Raw genomic sequence first — 20,894 nt, 5'->3', positions numbered from 1 at the left:
TTATACGGTCATCAGCAGCTGTGTATTCACAGTTTAAAGAAGGAATAGCTAAGAAAGACCCTTTTCCAATCCTACTGATGTATATGCATTCACTTAAATGCCTTTTCATTCTTCTCACTCCCTTTTGTTACCCCACCACTGCCACCAAGAATGAGTACAGATGAAGTAGTAAAAGGGGAGATAAAAAGAGAGAAAAAAACAAAAACAGTTCTTCCTTTGCCTGTAGTTCATAGCAGGTGGGTGAGCACTTCACCTGAGTTTGGTGAGTGAGTTTTGAGCTGAACTAAACTAATAATACTATTTCCATGTGATTGAATATACAAAAGATCTTTTAGATTGAAAAAAGTGAAAAAAATCTAATGTGGCCAGAGAAATGCTTATAAAGGTAGAGGCACTATTAAATGACAGCCCTTACTTTCCTTATCACTTGGAAAACAAAGTCAATATCACTACTTGCTTAAGCCATTTGATTATTTTTTTGGCTGCATATACACTGCTATTAGTTCATCTTTCATGGTCTTTTTCAAGGTCCCTGTTTTATGGTTTTAATAATCACCATGATTTGTTAAAACACCCTATTTCTGTTACGTGGATGTGAGTCCTTCCTTTATTTCTTTGAATAGCTGAGATATTTTTATTCTGTGCTTCTTTTCTGATGGTTCAATTAGTAATATCTAGTTGGGTGCAAGTTCTCTAATCAGTTCATTTGTTCACATTCCTTATACATCTTATTATTCCTGGTTGTAGACTCATCTATGGACTACTCTCACCAGTGTCTTGATCTAGAATGGCTTTTGCTAGAATGGTTCCTCATCTGTTTCTTGCTTCTTGGTGTGTCTTACACCCCTGACCAAAGAGAATTTCCTTCTTTGTTTTGAAGTGGTTATATGTTCACTAGTTTATATGTTATATTGTTAAAATATACTTCTCCAAGTTACATGGAGAGGAAGTAATTTCTGTTATTTTGAAATGAAGTCTCTAAATTTTTTGACATTTGATATCTAGACCAAGTATAACACTATTTCTCTTAGCAAATCATTAGTAGTTTTTCTCATAAACTACTTTTGGAAAATAACACATCAGGATTGTTTTAACAGCTCAAATCTCTTACACAGAATAGAGCAATTAATGTGGTGGCTATGATTGTAGTTAGGTAAAAAAAATATGTAGTCGCATGGACAAGGAACCTGCCAAAATGGAAAGTATTAGGGTGGTGAGTTTATGGATGATTTTTTTCTCTTTTGGCATTTCAGAATTTCTGTATTATTTTTTGCTCTCTAAAGAGGACATAATTTTTAAGTATATATTCTAAATAACATTAAAACATCATACCACTTATACAGACCCCCATTAAAGTACCCAAAAGTACTATAGGTCAGAGTTAAAACTCCTAACTGAATATCCCCAAAGCTCTTCACATATATGTTCCCAAAATGCTTCTCTTCTTATCTCCCTCAGTTTTCTTATTGCCTCATTTAGTTTAGTCTTAGATGCTACTACTTTCTGCTATATTTTAAGGATTGAAACACATTTTTGCAGGGTTGTTTATCTACTTACAGGATACTGGTACTTCTGGTCCATTCTTTTGCTGAGTTTATTTGGAATCTTGGTTGTCTACACTTCATTGCTGTTGGTGAGTAACCTTCCCCATTTCTCCCACTCCCTTTCTGAGTAGCCTCATGAGGTGCTCCTGTCTATGGTATGGTGCACAGTGGTGCTGGGAGTCCTCAGAACCTAAGATCACTTGTCTAAGTAGCGTTGAGGTTTACATCAACTGCTTGAAATTTAGGAACAAGGGACTGATGGAGAAAAATGGCTATTAGAGGATGCATCTTATCACTTTGACCCTTTGAAAGGGTGGCAGAACATCCTTTTTCTATTCCCCTGTTTCATAAGCCCATTTTATGGTTCAGTCAATATTATTTTAGGCACCCAGAGCTTCACATTAACCTTTATGTATTGAACTAACTCATTTCATTTCCCATCTCCTGAGAATTAGTGTTTTGGGGCTTTATAAATTAACTAGTTTTTTAAACCTGTTATAATATGCAAATGCTAGTCTGCTAGTTCAGATGCAAATTACATGTTAGCAAAAGTCTTTTGGCAATAGTGACCCTGCCTCTGTTGTTACATAGTTAGTGTCATGTAGGGAGAGAAATTCAGGCCAGGCAAGAGAAAGGTGTGGAAGTGGAAGCTTATGGAGGACAACTGTAAGTGCTTAGAGCAGTGGTTCTCAACCTTGGCTGCATATTAGAATCACCTGGGAATCTTTTTAAAATCCTGATTTCTGGGCCTCATCCTCCAGAAATTCTGTTTCTTTTACTAATGTTGTGGCCTCACCCCATAACAAAGAAACAGAATTTCCAGAGGATGAGGCCCAGAAATCAGGATTTAAAAAAGATTCCCAGGTGATTCTAATGTGCAGCCAAGGTTGAGAACCACTGGCTTAGAGTAAGTGGGTTTGTTTCCCGCCAGGCAACTGAGAAACCCTACCCAGAGACAGTGGTCTTTTGCAGAGAGAGAGGATTTATTGTGAGGCAGCTACACAAGGGAGATCAGAGGCAAGGCTCAAACCAGTCTCCTGGAAGAAAGGCCTGAGACAAGTTTTAAGGGAAGAGGGAAAGAGGAGGTTATACATATTCATACATTTATACTTGGAAGGGTTCAATTGGATAATTTTGAGATTTAGGCATAGATAGTAAGGGATATGAGAGCGGCAAAGGAAAGCACAGAGGATTTCCAATCTGGCGGAGTTTGGTGGAAAAGGGTACGTTTCAAGAGTTCCCTGCACAAACTCCAGTTAGCTCAACTCGTCTCAGCCAGTGTCCACCAGTTTTTGCTGGTCTCGGCAGAGGGACTGGAGAAGAGCTTCCTGTGTGTGTGTGTGTGTGTGTGTGTGTGTGTGTGTGTGTGTTTCTTTTTTTTTTCTCTCTGTAATATACTTAAAAACTTCGGTTAGTGTCCAATTTCTCGGTGTCTGGTTTCAGTCCAATCTAATTTGGTCTCCATGTAAGACACAAAGTACTTTGTTAATGTCTGTTTCAGTCCTCGCTTTTCTTTAAATATTCCTCAGTCTTGAGGGATGGGGTGACACAGGTGTAGTGCTGTCTCTGTAAAATAACTCAAAGATTACATTAATCACTAATCTTAATTAAGGGAACAGACCTAGTTTTAAGCTGATTCATATGATTGGTGTGTTGTTTCACACGTTTAGGAAATTGGAGTTTTTCAGTGCCCATTTGTACATAGGGCATCTACGTCTTTCTCTGATTTCATGATTTCTTGTCACTACTGATTTACTATCTGATATAAAAGAACTCAACCCCCAAATAAAGTGCCATTTGCATTTTTTTTTCTCTCAAGAAAATTTATTAATCATGATGTGAGTGATAAGTACTAAGTATACAGAGGCCAACAAAACATAAGCATTTTCTGTTTTCATACAGAGCACTTCAAAGAGATAGGTATGAAATGTAACCTTACTATATATGGTCCCTTAATTGAATGAGTTTGGAATCTAGTAGGGCATCTTAATCATAGAAAAAAGTAACTAACAAAGGCAGAGCATTATAACACCGATGTAAGAGAGACACATTGATTGGTTGCTTCCCACACGTGCCCAAACTGGAGATGGGGGCGGGGGGGTGGGGGGGAGGCCTGAGTCGAGCCTGCAACACAGGTGTATGCCTTTGACCAGGAATTGCAGCCACGGTTCTTTGGTATGCAAGGTCATGCTCTAACCATTTTACCACACAAGCCAGGGCTAGATACTTTCTTTATAATGGGAAAATGTAGATGAATGATGTGGTCTGGGCCAGCCTCTGGCCATTGAATTATACTGCTTTCATAGACAATAAATGTGAAATGCTGTAGTTAGTTTCTAAGGTGGGAATGAGTTCTACTATGGAATAATGAATATTTTTTAACAAATCCTACACCCTACCTTTTATAGATACATGCAATGCATACAACAGTGAACAAAGAGGGAGCCCTAGGTTCTATTTTCAATTCTGTGTTTGAGTTACTTTGAAACTTTGGTCAAGTCATATAACTTCTGAGACTCAGTTTCTTCTGTTTGAAATGAGAATGATAATATTTAATATAATGGTATTTTATAGGGCTGGGTAAAGAAGAAATGAAATCATATACATAAAATTATTTTGATAAAAAGGTAAGTGTCATATATATTCCAACTCTTGTAACGTCCTAAGTATCTGAAGTCTCCCGTTTTCAGTTTCTATCCCTATGCTGACTTTGTGACGGACTAGATTTACATTGAAATCTAAGATTTATTGACTAAATGCCAGTGTTAACAACAGTGGTTAAAAGTTGTTACGGTGACATTGGTTCCTCAAGAAAGCTTTTTTTTTCAAATATATTTTATTGATTTTTTACAGAGAGGAAGAGAGAGGGATAGAGAGTTAGAAACATCAATGATGCCCTAGCCAGTTTGCCTCAGTGGATAGAGCATCAGCCTGCGGACTGAAGGGTCCCAGGTTCGATTCTGGCCAAGGGCACATGCATGGGTTGTGGGCTCAATCCCCAGTAGGGGGTGTGCAGGAAGCAGCCAATCAATGATTCTCTCTCATCATTGATGTTTCTATCTCTCTATCCCTCTCCCTTCCTCTCTAAAATCAATAAAAATGTAAAAAAAAAAAAAAGAAAAAGAAAGAAACATCAATGAGAGAGAAACATCGATCAGCTGCCTCCTGCACACTCCCTACTGGGGATGTGCCCGCAACCAAGGTACATGCTCTTGACCGGAATCGAACCTGGGACCCTTGAGTCTGCAGGTTGATGCTCTATCCACTGAGCCAACCCGGTTAGGGCTCAAGAAAGCTTTTAAATGATGCTGGGAAGGGCTGGCCTCTGACCTCTGTTCTCTCCTAAGTGGGTCTGAGTAATACCAGGAATAAGGTCTATCCTAGGGGTAAGAAATTGGTGGGAACTCGGAAGGATATCAGTGTGGTGGTTTATTATGAATTCCAGAAAAAAATCCTTCCTGAGGGTGCTGGTAAGAGTTATGAATAGGAGGTGGCATGTGAACTGGTTTGAAAGGTCAGTGGCCTGGGAGGGAGAGATTTTCAGGCAGAGGGGCAGCATGGCAAGCTCCCAGGGTTTGAACAGTGCAAGTATAGCAAGAAGTGAATGTAGTGAAAAGGCATTTGAATACAGAACAGTGCTGTGGGCCCCAACTTGGTGATTTCAAAATAACCTCCTTTTTTGTACTTTTCTTTTTCAGATACTTGGATTTTTGTTGATTCGGGAAGGGTATGAACTATACCTGTACTGGTGTCATAAGGTAGGCCATCAGAATCTTCATAGAAACGTTAGACCAGGACTGAATGTGCTTCTTTGGCACTCAGTGTTAAGTACAGAGTTGTGCTTTCTTCATTGTTCCCCTTAGAAAGAAGAGATTTACTTACTCTGTTTTCATTGAACTCATGAAATTCTAACAGATGTGACTGATTTTACTGAAGGATCTGAACCCAAACTTTATTTTTTCTCATTACTCCTTATTAAATTCACCCTGTGACTGTTCTTCTATCCCAATAAAATCTTAGGCAAGCTCTATTACTTTCCTAGTTCTATATAGTGACAAGAACATTCTCATGCCAGTCATTAAAAATTCAGTTTATTGTAATGTCCCAGACTCCAACTTTATAGACTTACCCCCTCCCCAGTGGTGGAAGCCTCCACTGGTGGAGAGAGCATGATGGTACTATTACCTCTCCTTCACCAAAGGAGGGTCAGGGGTACAGGAGACAGGATAAAAGAACACGGTCTCACAAGGAAGGGCAAGAAGATCATCTGGGATTGGTCCATCAGAACCAGGTAAATGCACAGTTGTTGGCTCTTTACCCCATGGACTTTTTCTGTGTGTATTTTCAGAGACCCTTCTGCTGAGAACCTTGACTACAACTCTTTTGGTGGAGTCATTGCTTGTCTTCCTATATCCCTTGAAATTTGTCTGGTGAGGTCCCTTCATTTGGAGTTTTTAAAATGGCACCAGCATGGCTTCTCTCAAAGGATCCCTAGAAAGCAGGCATCTTTGCTCCTCCCCACCCTCCATTTCCAACATAACCTCCCTTATTTTGTTCTGCCATGTGTTTGAGAAGCTCCATCTACATCCTTTACTTTTTCTAAACTGTTTCAGGCATGGGTTCGATACATTTCCTGAAATCAGGAACATGTCAAAATCTCTGAGTGGTCTTCTTAAATTGACTATTACTCTAATGAGACATATTAACTGGAAATGTAAATTTAAGAGTGATTAGAATGGAGAATAACATCCGAGGAATGGTGGCATGAGAGATTCCCTTGGTGTCTCCCCTAGAAGTTACAACAATCTGTACAGCCATATCTCAACAAAGGGTTCCCTGCTCAATGCACAAATACATCTGAGAGAGTCATGCATTGAAACATCTAAAGTTGGCAAACAACAACTGATAAAATAGAAGCAGTAAAAAACCCCTCACAAAAAAACAAAAACATGCACACACAAAAACTCCCAGCAAACAAAAGCCCTAGTCCAGGCGGCTTCACAGGGGAGTTTTACCAAACATTCAAAGAAGAACTAATACCTATACTTCTTAAACTATTTCAAAAAATCCAAGAGGAAGGAATACTTCCAAGCTCTTTTTATGAGGCCAGCATTATCCTAATTCCAAAACCAGATAAAGACACTACAAAGAAAGTATTACAGGCTAATATCCCTGATGAACATAGATGCTAAAATCCTCAACAAACTATTAGCAAATCTGACCCAGCAATAAATCCCACGAACAAGTGGGATTTATTCAGGGATGCAAGGCTGGTACAATATTCACAAGTCAATAAACATGATACATTATACAAACAAATTGAAAGACAAAAATCACATGATCATATAAAATAGATGCAGAATAAACATTTCACAAAATCCAACACCCATTTTTTAAAAAATATATTTTTATTGATCAGAGAGGAAGGGAGAGGTAGAGAGAGATAGAAACATCAATGATGAGAGAAAATCATTGATCGGCTGCCTCTGGCACATTCCCTACTGGGGATCAAGCCTGCCACCGGGGCATGTGCCCTTGACTGGAATCAAACCTGGGACACTTCAGTCTGAAGGCTGATGCTCTATCCACTGAGCCAAACCTGCTAGGGCCAACACCCATTTTTGATAAAAACTCTCAGCAAAGTGGGAATTAGAGGGATCATATCTCAACATAATTAAGGCCATATATGACAAACCTACAGCCAACATACTCAATGGGCAAAAACTAAAACCTTTTCCCCTAAGAACAAGAAACAGACAGAGATGTCTACTTTCACCACCCTTACTCAACATAGTACTAGAAGTCCTAGCCGCAGTGATCAGACAAGAAGAAGAAATAAAAGGCATTCAAATTGGAAAGGAGGAAGTAAAACTGTCATTATTTTCAGATGACATAATATTGTACATAGAAAACCTTAAAGACTCCATTAGAAAACTTACTAGATTTAATGAATTTGGCAGTGTAGCAGGATACAAAATTAACACCCAGAAATCTATGGCATTTTTATACACCAATAATGAATTTTCAGAAAGAGAAACTAAACAAATAATTATATTTACCATTGCAACAAAAAAATTAAGATACTTAGGAATAAACTTAACCATGATCATAGTTGCCCATTCCATAATGGAAGAGAAATTGTTATTATAGGTCGTGTTTGTTCATTCACTGGGCTGTATTTTCAGACATATGCCAAAGAATATCTTCACCGATACAGCTCCTAGGGCAATGGAAACTAAAGAGAAAATAAATGGGGCTACATCAAAATAAAAAGCTTCTGCACAGCAAAAGAAACCATCAACAAAACAACAAGAAAGCCCACTGCATGGGAGAACATATTTGCCAATGTTATCTCCGATAAGGGTTTAATCTCCAACATTTACAGGAAACTCATACAACTCAACAAAAGGAAAGTAAACAATCCAATAAAAAAATGGGCAAAGGACCTAAATAGAATCTTTTCAAAAGAGGACACTCAGAAAGCCAAGAGACACATGAAAACATGCTCAAAGTCACTAATCCGAGAGATGCAAATCAAAATGACAATGAGGTACCATCTCACACCTATCAGAATAGCTATCATCAACAAATGACAAGTGCTGGCAAGGATGTGGAGAAAAGGAACCCTTGTGCACTGCTGGTGGGAATGCAGACTGGTGCAGCCACTGTGGAGAACAGTATGGAGTTTCCTCAAAAAACTAAAAATGGAACTCCCATTTGACCCAGTGATCCCACTTCTAGGAATATATCCCAAGAAATCAGAAACACCAATCAGAAAGGATATATGCACCCCTATGTTCATAGCAGCACAATTTACCATTGCTAAGATTTGGAAACAGCCTAATTGTCCATCAGCAGATGAATGGATTAAAAAACAGTGGTACATCTACACAATGGAATACTACGCTACTATAAAAAAGAAGGAACTTTTACCATTTGCAACAGTGGATGGACCCGGAGAGCATTATGCTAAGCAAAATAAGTCAGTTGGAGAAATATAAATATCATATGATCTCACTCACTTGTGGAATATAATGAGCAACATAAACTGATGAACAAAAACAGATCCAGAGACAGAGAAGCATCAATCAGACTGTCAAACCTTAGAAGGCAGGGGAGGGTAGGGGGGAGGGGGGGAGATCCACCAAAGGACTTGTATGCATGCATATAAGCCTAACCAATGGACACAGACAACAGCGGGGTGAGGGCACGAGTGGAGGGGTGGGGGCGGGACAATGGGGGGATAAGGACACATATGTAATACCTTAATAAAGAAAATAAAAAAATACAGAAAACTTTTCTCAATAAATTTTTGGATACTGCCTTTTATATAACACCAATTTCATTAAGCATAGGCTACTGTTGAACCAAGGTTTCAGATATAGAACCAATTTGAGATGCATAATACCTGGATTCTGATAAACTGAATTCAGAAGCTCTAGTACAGCAGTTCTCAACCTGTGGGTCTCGACCCTTTTGGCGGTCGAACGACCCTTTCACAGGGGTCGCCTAAGACCATCCTGCATATCAGATATTTACATTACGATTCATAACAGTAGCAACATTACAGTTATGAAGTAGCAATGAAAATAATTTTATGGTTGGGTCACAACATGAGGAACTGTATTTAAAGGGCCAGAAGGTTGAGAACCACTGCTCTAATAGGTGTACTCATTTCAATAGTTTTTCACACCAACGAAGGACTAGACTTACTAGACATGGGAGGAGAGACTGCTTCTCTTGGCAAGGGAGATTTTGTTGGGGTTGAAGTTTTAGTTTTAGTGTACTCAGAATAAATCTGGAAGGACATGGTTAGCATCAGGCCTGTAACCCATTCCCCTTTTACCTCATGCTCAAAAAAGAATGAATGACCTCAATCCAAACTCCTTGTAAACATGCTAATAACACAACCTCCTGGGAAACACATATAAAGATGTTTATTAGCCAAAGATAATGAGAATCATTATCTATGAACATATCTAGCAGGATATAACCTGGTCTATCTGGGTTCCCTATTGTAAAGAAACCTGGAATTTCTAGGTTTGTAGGGTTGGAGACATGGCTGGCTGGAGTTGTATAAGATATGGATGTTCCATAACCACCAAGGCTCCTGTGAGGCAGTGTTTCCACATACTTTGCCCAAAACACACCACACATGTTAACTTCAAAACCAGCATGTATCCTAGTCCAGGAGAGAAAAGAACTTTTTATGAATATCTGCATTTGGCAGGATCAGATTTCTCGAAGGGAAACTGTTTTATCTATACTTTATAATTGTCTGTATTTAAAATCACTAGTTAAGGCTGGTATTGAGTAAGGTCACAGAATCCCATGAGACTCGTGTATGTCTGATTTGACAGTTAAATATTTGTGTTGTGATGCATTTGGTTTGCTAATAGGTTATTTAAGATTTTTTTCATCTATATATACAGGAGAGATAGGCCTATATATTCATATGTCACTTAACAACGGGAACGCGTTCTGAGAAATTCATTCTTTGGCGATTTTGTGAACGTTGCAACATGATAGGGTGTACCTAGTCAGTCCTAAATATTATAGCCTATTGCTCCTAGGCTACAAACCTGTATAGAATGTTGCTGTACTGAATACTGTAGGCAATATTAGTGTATCTAAACAAAACTAAACATAGGAAAGATACTGTGCTTTTCTACCATTGGAGTGCAGTAGGTTTGTTTACACTGGCATCAACACAAATACTTGACTAATGCATTGCACAATAACATTACTATGGCTATGATGTCATTAGGCAATAGAAAACTTTCAGCTCTATTATAATCTTACTAGAGGCCCGATGCATGAAATTCATGCAAGAGTAGGCCTTCCTTCCCCCGGCTGCCAGCACCTGGCTTCCCTCTGGCACCTGGGACCCGGGCTTCCCTTGCAGCCCCGGCTTCGTCCAGAAGGATGTCTGGTCTAATTAGCATATTATGCTTTTATTATTATAGATGGGACCACCATTGTATATGAGGTTTGTTATTGACCAAAGCGTTATTGTGGCACATGACTACTTTTTATTTTCTTGTAATGTCCTTGTTGAGTTTAGGTATTAATGCTTTGTTGGCTTCAAAGAGAAGTTAGAAAGTGTTGCTCTCTTTCTATTTTCTGGAAGAGCTTGTTAAAGATTGGAAATGTTTCTTCCTTAAGTACAGAGGTGGGCAAAAGTGAGTTTACAGTTGTTCCGAGGGAAAAAGACATGCAGGTTATGATTATTACAGTAGCTTCATTCTGTGTTTCCCATACCACAACTGTTAACCTACTTTTGCCCAAACCTATATTTGGTGAAATTAAACATTTATGCTGGCAAGGTTTGGAGTTATTTTGTGAGAGGTTTACTTATGGTCTCAATTACTTTAATAGATACACATATTGTAGAAATGAAGGAACTAAGTGCTCTCTAGAAAGTAGGACAAATGTAGAAATACTACATTTCAAGGGGAAGAAGTTAAAGTTATATCAGCTTGGTCTTAATATTTTCTATGAGGTATATGGTGTTCTTGCAGGCAGATTTTTTTCATCTGCTCAAGAAGTACTTATTGAAAGCTTACTATGTGGTTGACATTCTGCAAGGCAGCGAGGATATAATCATAAATATTTTACTTGATCTCATGAAGCTTACAGACTGTTGGGGAAAACATACATAGAAAAGGTAATCACAAAATATTATTTACTTGTGACTATATAGAGTTAAATAAAAACAAAGTAGTGAATATCTGTAATGGCCATTGTTGAGATTGAGTGCGAGATGCCAGGCAATGCTGTGTGCTCAGCTGAGTTGGAGGTGATAATTAGTAAAGGCATCAGACCACGTAGCTGTGTGCTTTGTTTCCAGCCGTGCTACACAACAAAGACTTGGGAGCAAAGAAGGTAAACGATTAGTTCCATACCAGGGAGCTGCAGGACGGTCAGGTTAAAATAATGAGGAAAGAACGCCCCTGCCATTGTGGGGACACACAGACAACTCCCAAGGACAGATCTGACCCAAGCCTAGTGCCTGGAAGTGAGGAGATTGTTTTGTTTTGTTTTGTTTCTGCAGATCCTGGTTATGCTAGTGATTCTGATATGCACTTTTTTTCTGTCGATTTTATGCATTTACTGGAAAGACAGGTGGCTGACGTTTGGACTCTCACTGAAGGTAAGCATCATCCTGTAGGTCAAATACTGTTTGTCCAATGTGGTCAGCCTGACTTTTGGCTTTCTCCCAGGTGTTTGCTCCCCATGTGCATCTGACCATGATAACTCTGATGGTTCTCCTTTCCTGGCCTGTGGCCTACTACTTGGTCCATTTGGAACAAGAAGGTATGTCCTGGCTTTAGCTTACATACTCTACTCAGCCGAACACAAGCGTGGTAGATAGCCACCACTATGTGACTTTGAAATTCACTTAGCTTATTACTCAGGCATGCTCCTTGTGGTCAAACTCATAACCCCATGTGGCCTGTCAGAACATTTTCCTGATCAAACAGGCCTTCTTCTAAAGAGGGATTCTCCTGGGAAAGTAAGAATGATCTCCATGATGTTACACAGTGACTGTCTGGAAATGGAAAGAGGTTTGGGGCAGGGTAGAGGCCATTTTAGTTATATTTGACAGAGTGATAGTACTAGTCACAGTTCCTTTAGATTGTATTCAGATGTTACTAGTTTCAACTAATGAACTTATACGAGGTCCAGATATGCCTGGTTATGCTCTAGTAACGCAAAGCAGGCACCTGTGAGTCCCTGTCATACCTGGGAGCTTAGAGCAGAAGCAGAAACATCTCTCTCTGCCTCTGATTTGCTCTCCATCCTTTGCCCTAATATCATAGAAACAAAAAAGAATCAGAGCTATACATTAAATCGTGTTGAGAATGGAGTTATCTCTCAGCACCCTTCCTGAGAAACCAGTAACATCTTCTTTATATGTATCTCTGTTTACTATTGGTTACATAGGGAGTGTTCGCTCCCTGATTGTACAAGGATAGAGACAAGAGAATGACTGGATTGGTAGTGTTGGCATTGCGAGTGTTTGTACCTGTTTGTATCTGTATGTGGAGGGTGAATTGTAGGAAATGTTTTGGGGCAAAAGTTTAAAGGCGACAATAATGAACTCTTTTTCTTTTTCATTTCTGAAATTTTAGCTAGATTCAGAAGAGACCAGAGTGAACATCATAGGATAAAAAGAATCAAGACATGTGCTAGACTCACAAAGCTGAGAGGTTAGAGCTGGAGATACAGATTTGAAAGTGACTGAAGTATACATAGTAGCTTAAATATGTACAAATAGGTAAAATCCTCAGAGATCTACAATTATAAGTGATGGGGATTGGCCAGTAATAATAAGTATTGTGGATGAGCTGTGTGTGTGTGTGTGTGTGTGTGTGTGTGTGTGTGTGTGTGTGAGTGAGAGAGAGAGAGAGAGAGAGAGAGAGAAAGAAGCAAATGCATAATATTCATTGAGTACCTATTATTGGTAAATACTGTCATATCAACTCTATGAAGGAGTGGTTAGCAGCAAGATAGCCCCATTTTTCAGAATGAAGAAAATGGAGACGCAGGTTAAGCAGTGTGTCCTTAACTACACATTAGACCAGGGTTGGGAATCTTTTATCTGCCAAAGGCCTTTTGGATATTTATATCATCATTTGCAGGCCATACAAAATTATCAACTTAAATATTAGCCCGCTATATTTGGTCAAACATTTAACCTTGGCAGGGCCAGACCAAATGATTTCACGGGTCTTTTATGGCCCTTGGGTCACATGTTCCCCACCCCTGCGATGTCTGGCTTTGAACTCAGACTTCTGTTAGCCAGTGCCCCTTCCACTATCCTGCACTGCCTTATATACTAGGTAGGGCCATTTTGGCTTCAGGGCTTTCTCAGCACCAACCATTCTACTCCTACTCCTGAGGAGGTATTTCTTAACATGCCCTCTCCTTCACTTCCTTCCACCTCCTGCACAATTTATTTCCTGGATATTTTCAGTCAAATACCATTGCCTTAATAATAATGCTTACATTTGGATAGTGCTGTACTTTCTAATGACTGAAAATAAATGGGGATATGGCGGAAATAGAGAGTAAATCAGGCAGTCCATGAGGCACTGAAACCCATGCACTGGGTGTTTACTGGCTGCTGCTTTGGGATAGTTAGTTTCTTGGGTTGGGTCTCCATTCCTTTTTATCTCTTTTTCTCACTCCACCCCCCCTTCCAACTTTTTCAGCTGCACAAGTGGCTATTGGACTGCCTTTTTTTCTTATCCTTTTATTTCTGTTTGTGGTGCCATGGGGATTTTATTCTCCCTGCGTTGAGAATAAGAATAAATTGGGACCCAAGCCGGCCATCTTTGGACATAGAGGTGCACCCATGGTAGGTCTAAGCATGATGAACGTGGGTGAGTACCAGTGTGCATGGGGTTATGGGTGAGAGATAGGGACCTCAGAACCGTAGGAATCTCTGTAAAGGAAAATGAATGGGCTTTTGATGAAAAGAATAAAGATAATTGTAGATGTTGGACTTGAACCCAACCAGGTCACCTAACTCGCAGTCCATTTCTCTTTACTGTGCCCAGTGACATTGCCTCAGATGAGCACAGTCCCAGATCTATTGGGTGGAAGAGAGGGGCTCACTGTTGGGCTTCCCATCTACCATAAAAGGAATGTTGGGGGGAGAAACTCTGAGGTAAAGGGTCTGATGTCCCTTTCTTCCACAGCTGGCGCCTGAGAACACCATGATGTCCTTTGAGAAAGCTGTTGAAAACGACGCCTTTGGACTGGAGACTGATGTATTCTTAAGGTAGGAAAGCAGGGGCTGGGTGGGGAAGAAATAAGGTCAGTGCCATGGAAGATGACCAGCATGGGCCAAAGTGTAAGAGCATAAGCCTCGGGGAGTTTCTCCTGTGTTCCTATGCCAATGAGCACATAGCGCGACTGCACGCGCGCGCAGACACACACACACACACACACACACGGCACTTCTCCCTTGCAAGCATATATCTGTAATCTGTACCACTACATTCTTAATTATAGGGTCATAAATCATACACACTATGTATAGACTCCACACATAATTCAAATTTGGCCCCATTACAAGCCATGCTTAAAAAGTACAACTTAACCCCATGTACTACACTACCTAGCAATATGTTTACCTGACAGTCCCTGGACACCTACTATATTCCAGGCCTTCTTCTGGAGTGCTATGGAGAGGCAAATGAGTACAGTGTACTCCTGCCTAAGGGATGTTCCCAGCCAATGAAGGAGACATGGCATGTTTACAAATACCCACAGTATAAAACCATTTGTGGGGTGTCCCTTCCCGAGAAGATTAAGTCAGACATGGAGGAAAAGGTCACCTCCTATTATATAAAAAATGACCTATGTACTCAGAATTGTGTTTGGGTTGAGTGTTGAAGAATAAATATTGTTTTACATGAAGATATGGTGATAGAGTATATTCCAGGCTGAGACAACAACTTATTTAAAGGCATCTAAATAAAAAAAAACAACACCTTTGTAGATCAGTGAGCTAACCTGTATGGATGGCAAATTGATATGGTAGGGGATGGGAGAGGGCCATGTGAGGAGGAGGTATGGCTGCAAGATCATTGGACTGAATCATGGAGATTCTTAAATGTGTAATGGAAAAGCCATCATAGGTTCCAGCAGATTTCTTACTGTTTTAAAAGATGTGACTTAGAAAAATTCATCTGGCAATCTGTGAGGGAGACTTCTCACGGAGATGGGTAGCGGTGTGTGCAAACTCCCTTCACAGCCTTTCTGTGAGGCAAACAGAAAAATGAACATCCTAATTCAAAGTGAGGAAATGTGGTTTCAACCTGGATTCAATAAAGGGAAATGTTTGGTAAGGTCATAAGGCTGGAAGTACTGATAAAGCCAGGATTGGAACTACATTTCCTGACATTACCCAACCATGACAACTGTTCTATGCAGAATGTTCGGATTGGGGTTTTGAAACAAGGATGTCCTGTCAGAGTTCCTGGGTTCATTTGTGGAAGTGCTTGGTGGTCATGGCATAAAGTGATAAAGGAGCTGAGCCAACGAGCTCCTGGCACATGGTCTTTCTCTCATCTCTTGTTTCTGTGACTTCAACTATGATGCAGATGATCCTTCCAGCTCCTCAGTTTCTCTCCTTGATGGCATCTTCATTTCCAGTGGCCATCTCCACATACTCCATTTACATGGATGGTCATAGCCTAGGCTTCATCATGACCAAAAAGTGCCTATCAGTCAGGACATGAATATCACACCAGTAACTTGAACAGGAAAAATGTAATATCAATAATTACTACGTGGTAAAATATGGTTAACTACTAAAATTGGTAAAGCGGACCCGGTCAGTATAAAAGTAGCAAGTGTAGCTAGTGGCAGAAAGTTTTGTTCCAGATGAAATAAATGTAGTAAACGAATTTCACTATATTCTTTCCAAGAAAAATAATACAAACAAAAAATAAATTAAAAACTTGGCAAAATTCACAAAGCTACTGACAGAAGACTCTGAAAGGTGGAGGAATGAAGGTGGACTGGCTAGTGTTCATAAGGCTAAAGGAAATACCAAGTATGTAGTGAGTTCCCTATTTTTGTTGTTGTTTTGTTTTTTCCTTATACATTCCTACATGAACTCTGTAGAGACCTGAAACCCAGAAAACACCTACAGCTGCAGATGGAAAAAAATAGCCCCCTCCACTTCTCCCAGTTTTTTTCTCTAGCAAAAAACTGGGAGGAATGTGGACCAACAAGATATGAATATGTTGACTATAGCAGCCTTACTTAGGTGAACACCACAGTAAAGCCATTCCCCCCTGCCTGGGGCTCTGGTCCTAGAGATGATGGGCAGATCCCTGTCTTCCATTCCTGCCCTGAAATAAGAGGGGTATCTCTTTCCTCACTCCCCCAACTAGAGAGCAAGGAGAATTATTAATAAGTTATCTAGTGATCTCTTTATTGTGGTAAAAATATACTTAACATAAAAATTTATCAATTTAACCATTTTTTAGTTTTACAATTCAATGGCATTAAGTACATTGATCTTGTTTTGTTACCATCAGCACCATCCATCTCTAGAACTTTTCATTTTCTCAAACTGAAACTCTGTGCATATTAAATAATAACTCCTTGGTCTTTCCTCCCCTGCGGCCCTGGCAACTGCTATTCTATTTTCTGTCTCTATGAAGTTGACTACACTCATACAAGTGGAAACATATAATATATGTCCTTTATGTGTGGCTCATTTTACCTAGCATAATGTCAAGGTTCATCTCTATTATAGCATATGTCAAAATGTCTGTCTTTTTTTTATTTTGTTCAAAATTACATAACATGAAATTTACTATCTTAACAATTTTCAGTGTTCAGCTTAGTAATGTTAAGTATATTCACATTGTTGTGAAATAGATCTCTATAACTTTTTTATCTTGCAAATCTGAAACTCTTTACCTGTTAAACAACTACCCCTTTACTTCTCCCCTCAGCTTCTGGCAAGCACAATTCTTTCCGTTTCTGTGAATTTGTCTACTTTAGATACCTTATATAAGTGGAATCATATAGTACAGTGGGGCCTTGACTTACGAGTTTAATTCATTCCATGACGGAGCTCGTAACTCAAATTACTCGTATGTCAAATCAATTGTGAACGAGTGAGACACATGATGCTGGGCTGATGTTGTGGCGTTCACTGTGACGTTTGCTGCGCCAACTAGCGGTGGGGTATCTGAAGCTGGCTCGTAACCCAAATTTTAGCTCGCAACTCAAAGCAAAAAATCGGCCGAGAGAAGGCTCGTATCTCGAAAAACTCGTTAATCGGGACACTCGTAAGTCAAGGCCCCACTGTACTGTGTTTTTGTGACTAATTTCACTTAGCATAATGTCTTCAAGTTTCATCTATGTGTTAACATGTGACAAGATTTCCTTTTTTAGGCTGAATAATATCTATCCCATTGTATGTATATCCCACATTTTGCTTATCCATTCATCCACAAATGGACATCTTGATTGTTTTTACTTCTTGACTATTTTTATTAAAGCTGCTATGAAAATCAATATACAAAAATCTTTTCTACATCTTGCTTTCAGTTCTTTTGGGTATACACCAGGAAGTGGAGTTGCTGGACCATATGATAATTCTATGTTTAATTTTCTGAAAAACTGCTATGGTAGAGCATCTGATTTTTAAACCTTATATATAAAATATTAGACAGACTTTTGTATAACTCATGTATGAGACCAAACAGAAGCAAAACAGCAGAAGATCTGATAACTGAACATTGATCTGGAGCACCATTAGTTTTAGATTGACCTCTGGGAAGCACATAATGAGAATGGCCAGAAAAGCATGGCAAAGACTTTGAAAACTAGATTAGCATTTAAATCGTAGCCCACAAAACATGAGCCAGGACATGTATTCTGGGTCTAAACATGGTAACCCTCACCGTAGCCAGTTTGGCTCAGTGGATAGAGCCAAAGAGAGAGACTAGAATCATAGATTTAAAAATATACACAGTCCTGATCAGTGTGGCTCAGTTGGTTGGGCATCATTCCATGCACCAAGAAATCACCAGTTCGATTCCTGGTCAGGGCACATGCCTGGTTTTCAGGCTCGATCCCCAGTAGGGGGTGTGAATTCTCTGACCACAATAGAATCACATCAGAAAGTGGTGACAAAAGTAACAGAAAAATCTCTAAACAATTGGAAATGAAACAAATCTACTTCTAAATAATCCATGAGTTAAAGAAAGAGGTATCCTTTATTTGATATGTGATTTGCAAAAATTTTTTCCCCTTATGTGTACTGTTTTTCATTTTTTGATGCCAAATGATTTTGACAAAGATGCAAAGAAACTCAATGACCCATGGCTCACACCATCCTATATAATAAAAGAGAAACATGCAAATTAACTGCCCCTCCGCTACGCTCAAGCCACACCCACATTGATGTTTTTCTCTCTCTCTGTCTCCCTCTCCCCTCTCTCTAAAATAAATAAAAACACCTAAAAAATAGAAAAGTAAAAATATGATACAAATATGTGCTGTGTACTAGGAATTCATCTTAGGGGGCAAAGAAGGAGAAAATTGGGGACATCTGTAATACTGTCAACCATAAATAATAATTTTTTAAAAAGAAATTTACCTCAAACACAATGATTTAGGTAGGTTAAAAATAAAATAATGAAAAAATATGCTATATAAATTCTAATCAAAGCTAGAAGGGCTAGGCTATATTAATACTAGACAAAGTAGACTTCAGAGCAAAAAAAATCACCAGAGACAAAGAGGAATATTACATAATGATAAAATTAAAAAAAATTCGGTAAGAGTACATAATAATTCTAAATATATATCAACCCAAAAACAGAGCTTCAAAATACATGAAGCAAAAACTGAAAGGAGAAATAGACAAACGCATAACTATAGTTAAGGACTACAACACCCTTCTCTTAGTAATTATTATAACCACTAAACACAATACCATTAAAGATGCAAAATAGCCCTGGCCAGTATATTCAGTAGGTAGAGCATTGGCCTGCACACTGTAGGGTCAAGGGTTTAATTTCCAGTCAAGGGCTTGTATCTAGGTTGCAGGCACGATCCCCGGTGCACATGGGAGGCAAGCAAACAATATATCTCTCTCTTTCTCCCTCTCTCCTTCCCTCCCTTTACCTAAAATCAATGGAAAGATAGTCTTGGGTGAGGATTAAAAAAAAAAGATGCAGAACAGCTAACAACACCATAATCAACAGAATCTAAGTGACATTTATGGAACACTCAATCCAAGGGCAGAAGAAGACATATTTTTTTTCAAGTGTCCACAGAACATTAGGCGACATCATGCACCATAAAACAAAACTCAACCAATTTAAAAATACTGGTCATACGGAATGAATTCTCTGACCACAATAGAATCACACCAGAAAGTAGTGACAAAAGTAACAAGAGAATCTCTAAACAATTGGAAATGAAACAAATCTACTTCTAAATAATCCATGAGTTAAAGAAAGAGGTCTCCTTTATTTGATATGTGATTTGCAAAAATCTTTTCCCGTATGTGTACTGTTTTTCATTTTTTGATGCCAAATGATTTTGACAAAGATGCAAAGAAACTCAATGACCCATGGCTCACACCATCCTATATAATAAAAGAGAAACATGCAAATTAACTGCCCCTCCCCTATGCTCAAGCCACGCCTACAAGCCAATCAGCAGCAAATATGCAAATTAACCCAACTAAGATGGCAGGGCCACGGAGCTGGAGTGAGCAGGAGGCTTGGGTTGCCCCCGGCGATGGAGGAAGCCAAGCTTCCCGCCTGCCCTGGCCGGCCCTGGGCTCCACTCAAGGCTACAAAGTTTCAATTATAGTAGATAAATAAATCCCAGATACCTGCTTCCAGCCTGCCCTGGCTTCCGCTTAAGGAGGCACTGAAAAAAAAAAAGAAAAAAAGGAGAGGCTGGGAGCTTGGGTCGCCAGGGGGTGTGGCCAGCCTGAAAATGACCCTCAGCCCCTCACCCAGGCTTGCCAGGCACCCCAGGAGGGACATCCACCCTGAAGATGGTGTGGCCAGCCTGAAAACAGCCCTTAGCCCCTCATCCAGGCTGGCTATACCCATATGGCGTGAAGGTCACTGCTGGGGGGGGGGGGGGTTGGCCAGCCTGCAAACAGCCATCAGCCCCTCACCCAGGCTGGCCAGGCACCCCAGTGGGGACCCCCACCCTGAAGGGGGTGTGGCGAGCCTGCAAACAGCCCTCAGCCCCTCACCCAGGCTGGCCAGGCACCCCAGTGGGACCCCCACCCTGATCCAGGACACCCTTCAGGGCAAACCAGCCGGCCCCCACCCATGCACCAGGCCTCTGTTCTATATAATGAAAGGGTAATGTGCAAATTGACCCTAACAGCAGAATGACTAGGAATGACTGGTCACTATGATACACACTGACCACCAGGGGGCAGATACTCAATGCCGGAGCTTCCCCCTGGTGGTCAGTGCGCTCCCACAGGGGGAGCTCTGCTCAGCCACAAGCCAGGCTGATGGCTGCCAGTACAGCGGTGGTGGTGGGAGCCTCTCCCGCCTCCTCAGCAGTGCTAAGGATGTCTGACTGCAGCTTAGGCCTGCTCCCTGCTGGCAAGTGGACATCCCCCAAGGGCTCCCGGGCTGCCAGAGGGATGTCTCACTGCCAGCTTAGGCCTGATCCCCCGGGGAGTGGGCCTAAGCCAGCAGGTGGACATCCCCCGAAGGGTCCTAGACTGCGAGAGGGTACAGGCCAGGCTGAGGGACTTTCCCGGGTACACAAATTTTTGTGCACCGGGCCTCTAGTATATTAAAATTAACTAAAATAAAGTCAATT

At 40.2% G+C, this 20,894-nt stretch overlaps 1 protein-coding gene across 1 annotated transcript in view; it reads left to right on the top strand.

Moving 5' to 3' along the window:
• GDPD4 (glycerophosphodiester phosphodiesterase domain containing 4) overlaps positions 1–20,894 on the top strand; it is a 76,102-nt gene that overhangs the window by 6,768 nt on the left and 48,440 nt on the right. Inside the window, exons 3-9 of the mRNA XM_023755924.1 lie at positions 1,540–1,633; positions 5,243–5,302; positions 11,599–11,697; positions 11,768–11,861; positions 12,680–12,757; positions 13,763–13,908; positions 14,252–14,334. Of these exons, the coding sequence (XP_023611692.1) occupies positions 1,540–1,633; positions 5,243–5,302; positions 11,599–11,697; positions 11,768–11,861; positions 12,680–12,757; positions 13,763–13,908; positions 14,252–14,334 (654 nt within the window). The remainder of the gene's footprint in view (positions 1–1,539; positions 1,634–5,242; positions 5,303–11,598; positions 11,698–11,767; positions 11,862–12,679; positions 12,758–13,762; positions 13,909–14,251; positions 14,335–20,894) is intronic.

This window comes from Myotis lucifugus, unplaced genomic scaffold (assembly GCF_000147115.1).
Source record: "Myotis lucifugus unplaced genomic scaffold, Myoluc2.0 scaffold_86, whole genome shotgun sequence".
NCBI lineage: Eukaryota > Metazoa > Chordata > Mammalia > Chiroptera > Vespertilionidae > Myotis > Myotis lucifugus.
This window is presented reverse-complemented; position numbering and strand designations above follow the sequence as displayed.